This window comes from Acartia tonsa, chromosome 2 (assembly GCF_053477335.1).
Source record: "Acartia tonsa isolate MP-2025a chromosome 2, ASM5347733v1, whole genome shotgun sequence".
Taxonomy (NCBI): domain Eukaryota; kingdom Metazoa; phylum Arthropoda; class Copepoda; order Calanoida; family Acartiidae; genus Acartia; species Acartia tonsa.
The window spans coordinates 48,857,246-48,869,636 of NC_137261.1; the positions used below are offsets into that span (position 1 = coordinate 48,857,246).

Genomic DNA, 12,391 nt, shown 5'->3' on the forward strand with positions numbered 1-12,391 from the left:
GTACATCCATTGCCAAACATTTATAATCATTTTCATGTGAAATATTCATAAAAAAGATTTTTAAACTAAGCTTTACTTATACGCCAAGTACCAAAAAATCTGCAAAACTCTAAGATCCTAGGTACTTATTTTAGGAAAAATAAGAATTTTAATTTTAAATTTTATCTACAATACATGCTTATTTTTATACGCAATAAAGTTCTTTGGATTGTTTAGCATTAAAAAAGTAATAAAGCCTAAACATTTTAAACTATAAATGACTGGACTACTCGACTTGTAGGTACCTAAAAAGGCAAGTCTAAATACGGATATATTGTAAAATATGTCCTACTTTACTAGTCTAAGCTTGCCCTAATTTGGGACATACAGTTTAAAATTGGACACCTTAGCATTATGTACTTATTTTACTAAAACCTATTTTGAATACATAGGAAATGTTGATTTTTTTCTGTTAATCTTCCTTATCTGTATGATGGTTAATTTTGTGAAAGTCCTTTCATAGAACTATCCCCTTTTTCCTAACTGTCCTTTATTTCTAAACGCATACAATACCTTCAAGGAAGTATCCCATTGCATTGCAAGATAAGAATATGAAATGAAAACTATGTTTTATTCGACATTCGTGTTCCAATTTATCATCTCAGCTTGTATATATGTTTAGAGACTTAGTTTTTAGTACGGCTCTAAATAAAGAGACACAAATTACTCAGTTTCCTCACGAACAAATCTCATATACACTGCGAGTAGGTTTTACAATAGGATTTTGCAACAACAAAAAGGGGGGGGGGGCGAAAGTGACACTTTTTGAAACCAAAACTAAAAGTCAAAGGAACTCAACTAAAAAAAGAGTTACAGGTCTGACATTTTGCATGGCAGTTGCTTTATAGGGGAACAATATGGAACTGTGAAGAAACGGCGGCGCAACCGCCGAAAACCGCCGAGAAAAGGCAACAAAAATTACGGCGGGAAACGGCGGTTTTCGGCGGTTGCGCCGCCGTTTCTTCACAGTTCCATATTGTACCCCTATAAAGCAACTGCCATGCAAAATCTCAGACCTGTAACCCTTTTTTTAGTTGAGTTCCTTTGTTGACTCTTAGTTTTGGTTTCAAAAAGTGTCACTTTCGCCCCCCCCCTTATATACATTTAAGATTTTCTTTCACAACTAAGACTTTAATTTTTGTATTGAAATATTGAACAGAAATTATTTTTTAACGATTTTAACATTCCTAGAGGGTTTTGATTTCTATTTATTTACAATTTTTTCGTATCGTATTATAGACAGTTTTCCGCGGATATTACCTAAAATTAAAAATTATAAAAACTGGTATTAAAATTATGCCTTTTATTCTAATATTCGTGGCAAATTATGTGAAATGCGGTGCTGGACATGATTTTTTAGTATGGCCAGTATGGCTGAGAACCGGTTCTAATCTAGCGGATATTTATCGGTTTTGAAGCCATAGGTACTGGAAACGTTATTATGAATACAAACAATTTTTTTATCTGAATAGTATTTCATTGACACTGGCTTTAATAACAGGCGTACAAACTCCATTGTATGCTAGAGACAGACAGACAAAAAATTAGAATGTAGCTACGCTATCATGCAAGACACACTGCTCCTCTATCTAAAAATCCCATTTCAACTTTCTCATTTTACTGCCGTCTTTGAAAGCATACAAACTTGAAAATTGAAAGATTGAGATATTTGGCATGCATTTTTATTATTCAATAATACCAGGCCGTGGGAGAGGACATTAACTTTTATTTTATCTAAGATTCTACAACCCTTTCTCCCACCTAATATTATTATAAAACAGCTCTATTCATTCAAAAAGGGGGCAGGTTATTTGATGACCACTTTACTGATTGAGTTTTCCATTTTATTTAGTCTTGAAAAGATTTTAGCTTATTGTATTTTTAGGTTTTAGTCTTGGTTTTAGGTTTTTTTCTTCACCCCCCCCCCAAAAAAAAAAAAATAGAGAGTCCTTAGGTGATAGGGGCGCATCCGTTAGTATTTGAGACCATAACCATTTTCATTGATTTTCATAAGGTACCTAAGTAAGTAATCTTAATTATATATTTTGGTCTTGTTTAATATAAATGGTTTAGTAATTACAAAGAAATCTTTACATACCTAGGTAGTTAATTCAAGAAAATCGTCAATTTTATTATTTTAAATTGTTATTTCTTGTTTAAATTCAATTACTTTTGTATTTTTATTGATAAATATATATTTAAAAGGCCCTTTTGTTGATATAAAACGCAAAGAAACTTAGTTAAACATTAAAGGCCAACGTCAAAGCATACATTTATTAAATAGATAATGCTTGTATATTAATGTGTGTATGTGTGTATGTATGTGCACACACTTAATGGAGTCCAATAATTCTTAAATTGATGGATGTCTGCTCATTGTACGGTGTTCTATCACTTTCACAAGAGGAATTGAAAAACTCTTATTAGAGCAGCAAATACCCAGAGAGAGAGGGGACAACGGGCTTTTTATTACACTAGACCCCAAAGTTTTATAATAAAGGTTTTTATTCGTTGACGTAATTGATTTGAGGACTTTACTGAATTTTGATTGGTAGTTTTATTAAGTTAAGTGTTTAAACGTTTCAACCACTAATCTTACAATACAGAATGGGTAATTTTGTGTATCATCCTTGGGGATGTACATTAATTTATAGGCTATTGTCTTATCCCATTAGATTTCTGGCAAACATCCCAATATTTTTTTCGCAATTTTTATCCAATTTTCTCGTAACTTACATGCCAGTTTGCTTTTCGGATGATCTATTACACTATGCTTAAATTTTACCTTTTTTTGCGGACGGAAAGGGACACCGCTCATTTTCCACGGCGGGCTTAAACGGGTTATTTATAATGAGAAAATTTGTACCACACGGCGGCCCTTCAATACCTACATAACTAGGGGTAGGGAAAGGTTTACTGAAAAAAAGTAGAAAAATACAACAAATGATGCATATGTTTCTCTAAGGACTTGGCAATTTCCTCCTTGTAGGTTTCCAGAGACTTAATAACTTGTCTTTTGGACTACCTACTAGATTGTCCTATTATAAAAGTGCGTATGTTTTGTCAATAGTACTCAAAATATACTCTAACCTGTTAAACTTTTAATTTGCAGTTAACCTATCCCTGATCTATACGTGGCTGTCCGTGTAGTCAGTGAATAATTGAGGATTTGATGATTCATTTGTCTTGGGTATAAAAACGGGCACATTTAATGATAACCAGACATTATAGTTATACTATCATTACATGGACAAAATGGATTTATTATTACTTGGATCTTAAACCAGATTATCATGTACACTAATAAAGTAAAACTTGTAGCTGGCTAAAATAACAATACCAGAGCCAAAATCGAGGGGTGTGAATTTTAGAGGGCGTATTACACACAACAAGAGGAGTGTATTTTTTATGTCAGGGGGGTTGGATATACATCCGGCCAATCGGTGTTACTGTCTATCCACCCACCAACTGAAAATTTTTTTCTAGGAGGGTGGTTACACCCTCCCCCCCTCTTCTGCATGCCTCTGGTTTAAACAAATAATAGGAATTAATTACCCTTGATATAATAATTTGACATACCACAAAGAATCAAATTGACTGATTGCAACTCGTAGACAATTATAATTATTAAAACATAGATTAATACAATAGAAGGTACAGGCAATATTTTGGTACCATTAGAAATTCTGTGAATGCTGAATTCTTTATTGATGACAATTAAAGCATACTATAGTAATGGATATAGAAAATACATGGATATAATGACTTGTGAAATTTGCAAATGGACCTAATTTATTGGTCAGTTTGTTCTTCCAGTAGGAGGGGATGGTGCAATGAAATATCGATTAAAATAAAAATTAAAAAATAGGATGAAGTATATGATCTTCTGAAAAATATGATAAAATTATTATTTTTCTGATATTCTAAAGTATTAATCTATGCAGATTACATAGTTACTCCTGCTTTAGAGTATTGTATTATGAAATCTGATTGCGCGGCATTGTACGGATTCATGGAGATGCAAAAATAAAACATATATTTATCAATTTTTCCTATAGAATAGATTTATGGCCCTAGAATATCAATCATACACAATAATCTCTCACAACCTTTTTACCATTTAATCACATGTAATATTTTTTTAGACGATTTAATTTTATCAACCAAAGCTATACTCACTTGTATGAATAAAATGAAAGATCTATCCAATCGCAATAAACTTTTTCACTTTCTAACCAATAATGTGGTTGGATTGTTAATATACTGCTTTATTATTTTTTATCATTTTATTTTTCATTGACCTATCCCAAGAATCCCTGTTTTTTTAAGGCATGAAGAATTGATTTTGTTTTGCTTGTATTGTCCTTATCTCCTAAGGAACAAATGGTCACAAACAGATGGGTAAGCAGAATAGACTGATACGTTTTCAAAGATTGTAACTAGATATTCAGACAAAATGTCCCTCCCCCCCCCCCCTTCCTTTTAAAACCTACATGCTTTTTATCCTCTATATAAAAAATCCTTTTAAAGGTTCTATTATTCTGAGGAGGATCTCCCTCAAATAGGACCTATGAGAAGCTACATTGTAAAGTAGAACCATATCGGTTCAGCGGTTAGTGAGATCCTTCGATACAGATATTGTGTAAAACATTATATGATGCAAATTAATTGAAATTTGTGAAGTTCATTAGTCTATGACACAAAATCCAATAGAATAGTTTAGTTTAGATTAATACCTAGTTTGTTGTCAACTATTTTCATCTTTTTCATATTGTCTTCTATCTACCTTTGCCATTAGACTGGTGCTAGACTAGACCTAACTAGGAAAATAGGGCAGATTTTGGTCTATTTCAATCAGATATAAGGTTCATGATTCAAATATATTTTGATTTCTAAAATATTACATTGATACACACATACACACGAAAAGAATGAAAGATTGTCTAAGAACGGATTAGCCTAGTTTTGAAATTATTAAGGTTTTAATTTCATTTTGATGAAGACTATTTGAATTTACTGTTTAATAATACATTAACATGGAATTGACGTATTTACAAATTAGTTATAGTAATATTATTATTTGATTATCATATAATCCTTCATAAGAAATATAGATAATAAATATTTTTTTAAGTTAACATAAATTTATCGTTCTACTACTGTTTTTAAGCCTTAAAACTCACACCTTTACGAAATTTTAGCAAAATCTACCTCCCCCTTTCTAATTTATTATTTCAATATGACTGATTTTTAACTTTTGATGATTTTGGGACATTCCTTGAAAAGTTTCAAAACAAGACAATTTAACGGGATAGGTAAAGAGTTTTAAAAAGTATAATCCAAACTTAGAATAAAAGCAACAAAAAATAAAGCTGGATACCAAAGAATTAAATATGCTAGCTAGCTGTGAACGTAATAGAGCAAATGGTAAAATCCCTGACTCGCTAGTGGACAATCCCCCCTCTCCCTTTACTTTAAAAACTTAATTCTTGCCTTGTCGTGATCAAATTATTTGTGGCTTTCCGGAATCTAACATTTTTATAAAGATCATTAAAATATTTTTTTCTTAAATTTTTTTTGGGTGGGGAGGTGGGGGGGTCAATTGCGTAAAAATGAGTTTCCCGCAATAATATATTGAATAGTAAACATTCTTCATGTATTCAATAGAAAAAGTACCTCGCATTTTTTATATTAACCATTCATCCAAAAAAAAATTTCCATGATAAATAAATATCTAATTAATATTGTTTTGATATTTTTAAAGGATTCATACTTTATTATGGTTTTATTTTTTAATTATAATATTGTAAGTTTCTGACATTTTGATAGGCACTAATACGGATGGACGTCGTTCTGACAAAACCAAAGTTATATAGAAGCTTCGCTTCTGATAAATACCTAGGTACTTATTGAAATAAATAAGGGGGGGGTTTTTAATGCAACCATCTCGTAATCAATGTATAAATGGCACTTAGAATACGAATTTTGATCGAAAATTCTGCATGAGTAATCCCTGGTAGGTCTATTTTCCCTAAATCGAACAAAAAAGTTGAAAAAGTAACGGCTAACGGCTCTGCCGTTTAGCCGTTTTTTGGCTATTTTTAGGGCAAATCTGTCATAAATTACGTAGGAATCAACTTTTTGAAACTTATTTTTGCTTTAAATCATGTGAAATGATAAAAAAAAACATTTTCAGATTTCTAGTACCAGCAACTACCGGCTAGAACCGTTTGAAAACATTTTGGAGCAGAAAATAGTGTTATGTGGAGATAGGTTTCGTGATGATTTGCATTGAAAATCGCCCAAAAAATGGCTAAACTGCTGAGCCGCCAGCTGTTAGCCGTTATTTTTCCAACTTTTTGTTCGATTTAGGGAAAATAGACCTACCAAGGATTACTCATGCAGAATTTTAGATCAAAATTCGAATTCTAAGTGCCATTTATACATTGATTACGAGATGGTTGCATTAAACCCCCCCCCCCCCCTGATATAGAAGCTTCGCTTCTGATAAATACCTAGGTACTTATTGAAATAAATAATTTCTAAAAGGAATTGAATTTTATGTTATATGTAAGAGTTTGTATTTAAGAAAGGTGTGCATTAAGTTCCGCATATTTTTTCAACAGAACAAATTTTCAGGGATCTTAAGGTATATACATTACCAATTATAATAAACAAAATTACCTATTCTGTAGATTGAAATTAGTGGTTGAAACGTTTAAAAATTGATTCAACATTATGAATCAACCAATTAAAATCCCCAAAGTCGTTATGCCAACGAACAGGAAAACGTTATTATAAAGCTTTGGGAACTAGCTTAATAAACAGCCCAATGTCCCCTCCCTCCCTGACAAACTTTTATCAGCAAATTGCGCATTTCTCATATAATATTTTGTTTTATGCGAATATGAAACACAATGCGGATGTTATCATATGCGATAGTGAATCCACACTTTTAAGATATTAGGGCGGTTCCCTACTTAGTTCTATGCTTTATAACACCAGGGATTAAAGGTTGGGACAATGGAAGATTAATAAATCTCCCCCTATTGATTTTACAATCTTTTCAACAGTAGTGCTGTACTGCGTCTGCATCGTTTTATAAACAATATTTCGCGGATATGAAAATGTACAATAAAAACCAGTTTTGTTAGCCCCAAGGTGCCGAAGGCACGTTTTAACAAAACTGGGTTTGAAAATATGATTTTATATTCGCAGAAAACTGTCTATAATACCATGCGATAATTAACTAACATACATTTGCAAAAAAAAATGTGTAGGTAGGTAGTTAAAGAAAGTAAACAGATTTTCTTATGATTATATCAGAACAATAAAGAGCAAAATACAATTTATGAGGAAAATTATATTATTGTCAATTCCCTATCTGTGTGTATCCCTGCATATGAGATACTAGGTGATTCACTTTCTAATTCATATAGCCAGATATTAACAGGATTTTCAGGGATATTACATCTGATGATAAAAATATACCTCCAATAATTAGAGGGGGGCACGAGCTATATGTATCAAAATAAGATCTCAAATAAGAGCATAACTATTATAATTTCTCTGGCTTTTTCCATCCCAATAATTCTAAATTTTCTTCATTAATAGCTCTAAAAGCATAATAGTATATCCATCCCTTTTATCATTGAGATATAAATAGTCGCATAGATAGATACCAATATATATTAATAGATAGATAGTTGAGTCGAATTAGGCGTAGTCGTAAAAGATGCGATCTCTATTCAATTTCTCATGTCTTAAATTACGTTTTTAGATCCTTGTCATTGCGAACTTTTTAGACACACACACACACACACACACACCACAAATTGGAGCCTGTTTTTGGATTAGCATGGCTTTAAAAAACCTATGTATTGAGCGAATAACGCATTAAAGAAAACTGGGATTAAATGGTTATTGTACTAGCGGCTGCGCTCCTATGGGCTCTATATTTTGGGGTTAAAGAAGAAGCTGAAATATAGACTAAAACCACCCAGAGACTTAAACCCAAAAATTAATTAGACTAAAACTATCCCCGGACACATGTGAAGCTTCCCTTACATTGAGTCCAGTATTCATTGAAATCTTAAACTTCAGACAATAAGAACTTTAGTAATTTATATAATAGTATAAGCTAAAAAAGATTACAACTTAGATAAACATTTTTCCTAGGTATAATTAACTAGCTAAGTAGTATTTTGTCTAATGTCCAATTTATAAATTCCTAATTTACAAGTGACTAGGTACCTACTCTTGTAATATTGTTACAAAACAATATAAAGAAAAATAATATTTAAATGTTAATTTAATGTTTAGAAACTAGAGATACGTGAAAATTAAAATGTTAATGCTAAATAAACATTAAACATAAAACACTTGTCTGAAATAGTAATTGCTAGAATTCTAAATGTATGTATAATATGTATTTCGAGTCAGGGATATAGATATAGCATATATTTCCTTTCCTCAAATTTTAAAAATTTTAATTATTATTTTTGTATTTTTTCAGTATCTTGATTTAAATTGACAAAAAAAAGATACCTATCTAAGATTATATTTTATGATTAGTGGGTAGGGAGAGGGTAATAGCAATATTAATCAACACCCCTTTCTTTCATCCTGCATAGTTCTAGATGTATACCTGTTATCCTGATAACAATAAACATTATCATTTGTTTACACAGTAATTGTTGACATTTTAATTTTTAATATTTGGAGAAAAAAAATGTAACACGCTATTCTAGCCGCAAGGGAATTTCATTCGTCTTCAATTATATTATATTTGTTTTATATAATGTGGATTTTGCAGCAATTGACGATAAATTGATCCTCAATGATAATTAACAAAATTACCCCTTATGTGTTATTGGTTGTAAAGTTTGGACACTGTCCCTTTTCTTCCTGGGACGTAATTGTCCTTGTATAGCATAATACCTGCCCCCTAACCCCTGAGAGTCGCCATGAAATTGTAATAAAATATTTCCAATAAATTTTGCTGTGTTCGCATATGTTGAAAATGTTTCACCAGTCGAAATAAAATGTGTAAATGTATTCAAAATATTCAAGTTTTTTACTAAATCCTTATCAAACACAGACAATTTTTTGTGAAAACAAATATGAATACAGATTCTAGTTATAGATTAATCTTATTTATAGACATGAAAGAATAATCATTGCATCGTATTATAGACAGCTTTCTTCTGATATTAAAATGAAAAAGTTTAAAATCAAAACCATTTTTTAGTCCAGAGGAGCCGAAGGCCCGGGTTAACAAAATTGATATTAATCGTATAATTTTCATTTTAATATTTGTGGAAAATTGTCTGTAATACGATGCTATACATGGGTTTTCAGTATCACTGAGAACTGGTTCTAATCCAGTGGATATTAATCGGGTTTGAAGCCATACTGGAATAATATAAATAGATAGAATTCAAGAAGATAAAAATTAAACTTATTTGGAGAAGATTATAAGGCAATATAAATCTACGAAATTCATACATTTGTTTTTAAAATAATAGTCTCTGCTCATGAACAAATCCTCTTTCTTTTTCTTATGTGTGTTGGTGTATGTTTTTCTGTATGGGTGTTTGTTTGTGTGTGTAGATGCTATTAAACTTTCTGAATAATTCAATAATAATTTTACACAGATTTACAAGAACTACAAACTTTGGGGGGGGGGGGGGAGAAAGGGAAAGTTAGATAGGAAGAGAGGGAGGTGGGACAAGCAGTTAAAGAAATGGTTATGAGGAGAGACATTTATTTGTATAATGGCCCAACTATCACTGTAAATCTTGCACGGAGTTGCCAACTTTATCTAATAAACTATCAGAGTTGCCAAAATATTAGGTCACAATTTTTTTTTTTACATTTTTTGGGGTATTAACTAGATACTAAGGTACTAGGTACTTAAAATATTTCCTAATTATAAAAAAAACTTTAAAAATTACAGAAAAATTATACTTTTTCTCTACCGCTGCTTATAAGGCATTTTTTTCATTATTTAACGAATATCTTTTTATATCAGGTTGATGTGAGCAAACTGATCTCAGACCTCGACGAGGATATCAGGAATGGTAGCTTCCCAGTTCAGGGTAAAATACCCTCCCCCCCCCCCCCCCCCATATTATAAGCAGTCCTTCCCATTTATCATCAATAAACATTTTTCAACCCGAACCCTTTTGAAATTTTAGGGACTTAGTATTAATTTTAGACAATCACCTTTAGGATAGGTTAGATTAGGTGTGGTCTAATAGGGTTACTACCTAGGAGTATCCACTGGAGTATACCCTTGGATAACCCCCAAGGGTAAGACAAAGTGATACTTGTATTAGTATACCTGAAAATCAAGAAAAAAACATAAACAAACATCCTAATAACTAGAGCGAAAATTTGCGAAGGGGGTTTTTATTTTGAATGTTAGGATTTTCTTTACGTCTCTGAACTGGTAACCTGCCTGCAGGAACTCTGAGATGGACAAACCCTCCAGTGGAGGTGGAGGGGAAATAGCTAATAATACGTCAAGAAATAATAATATTAACTCTAGGAATGGATGTTTTATAATATAGATTAAATTGTATACTAGCGCTGTTAGCCTCTGGGGGCTCTGTATTCGAAGGGAAAAGATGTCGAGAAAAGATATGTATAAAACCATCCCAAGACTTAGATATAAATGATAAATAGTCTAAAACCATCCCAAGACCCATATGAGGCTTCCCTAAAATGGAGAACTTGATTTGTTCAATAGTTATGAAATCTTAAGCTTCGGACAAATAAATAACAGTAAGACGTGGGGGGACTTTTGAGCTCACGCCTTAATTACTTAACCGCTGTAGTCCTCAATTATTATTATATAAAACATCCATGAACTTGCAGGCCGTCTCTTCCCCTACACACAAGTTCAGGTACGCCTCGAACAGCTGGGTCAGGTGGGGGCCGACAACAAACAGCTTCTCCAGTGAACAGTAGTAGAATGCCAGTGTCCCAACATCATACAACTCCAGGTAAGTTGCTGCGGTACTCAGTATGGAAGGGGACAATGGAATGTTCATTACACTAGTTCCTAAAGTTTTTGATAACGTTTTCTTATTCGTTGCCTTAACAACTTTGGGGACTTTTAAAGAATTTTGAATTGTTAATTCATTAGGTTGAGTGTTTAAATGTTTCAACCAATAATTGTAATCTACAGAAGAGAGAATTTTGTGTGTCACCATTGGGGATTTACATAAATTTTGAACTTTTGAACTTTTATTTAGGTAGGTACTTACCTTGAAAAAAAGGAGAACGCAGATTTGTAGATTTCACGTATTCACAGACTCTTTATACTCCATTATTATTAAATAATTAAGGTTATCCATAAAAGAAATGATAAAACTTTGTAATGATTTATCATGTATAATGAATTAAACTGCTTAGTAAAATGAAAAGTATAAATACTAGGACGTCTTCTACCTTAAAGAGTAATTTTTTTCCTCTGTAAATAAAAATATTTTTAGGTGCAGCCGTTGGACCAAGAATTCTCGCCTCCTCACTTCCCGGTTCACCGATCGTCTCATCGGTGGCCTCCAGTGGCGGACAGAACCCGCCGAAAATGAGCTCTGCGCCGGGGAGCGGCGGAACAGACGCCAACTCCGAGGGACTCAAAATGAAAATCAAACGGACCAAGTCCGGTCGCCAGGAAATAGTTAAGGCCGATATTAGTGGCGGCGGCGGTATGGCCGGTAATAATATTAGTGGAAAATCAAAGTCGTTAAACGGTGATTCTGTCGGCGGTAGTGATACAAAAAGTGACATGAAATCATCCAATGCTTCCCAAAGTGGCGCCGCCACAAATAACGGTGTCAACGGCCCTAATCTCGGCGGCCTAAATGTGTACAACAATAGCTCAAGCAGCGGCTCAAGTGCTCCGGTCTCAAGTAGTGCTTCTAGCAGCGGCGGCGACAGCTGTCCGCCCTCGTCTGCGTCGGGCGAATCAAGCCCGCGCTCTCCGCACGCCGCCGGTTCTCCCGCCGGATCAACGGCGAACGGCGGCGGTAAATCTGATTATAACAACATGGCTGTGACTGATATGAATGGAATTTGCAATAACAAAGGTCCGCAGGGCTATACAGACTCGTATAACCCAGCACATACAAGCTACAATCCATTGTCTTCGAATTCCTTACAAATGCTTACAAGTCAAAAACTCAAGGTAAGGTTTTTTTTATTTTCTAACTACTTCATAATCAAGGATTATTTGTTGGAGGAGTTAGACCTATCATAAACTGGACTAATACCAAGCCTAGTCACATTAAAATAAGCAAAGAATGATGTGAAATGAATATATTGCTTGAATTGCATATTAGTG

General features: G+C 33.0%; 1 protein-coding gene and 1 long non-coding RNA gene across 7 annotated transcripts in view; both read left to right on the forward strand.

Moving 5' to 3' along the window:
* Positions 1-10,573, forward strand: part of LOC145312058 (uncharacterized) — a 102,152-nt gene extending 91,579 nt beyond the window's left edge. For 4 of the 6 annotated variants that reach the window (XR_013876886.1, XR_013876885.1, XR_013876887.1 and 1 more), the window contains one exon: positions 10,073-10,119. This is a non-coding gene — a long non-coding RNA (uncharacterized LOC145312058). Of the gene's footprint in view, positions 1-10,072; positions 10,121-10,504 lie in introns of those variants that run through there. The other 2 variants (XR_013876884.1, XR_013876883.1) reach the window with 2 other exon arrangements.
* A 307-nt stretch (positions 10,574-10,880) lies between these two features.
* LOC145312059 (uncharacterized) overlaps positions 10,881-12,391 on the forward strand; it is a 40,923-nt gene continuing 39,412 nt past the window's right edge. Inside the window, exons 1-2 of the mRNA XM_080151194.1 lie at positions 10,881-11,048; positions 11,541-12,235. Of these exons, the coding sequence (XP_080007320.1) occupies positions 11,018-11,048; positions 11,541-12,235 (726 nt within the window). The 5' untranslated portion in view covers positions 10,881-11,017. The remainder of the gene's footprint in view (positions 11,049-11,540; positions 12,236-12,391) is intronic.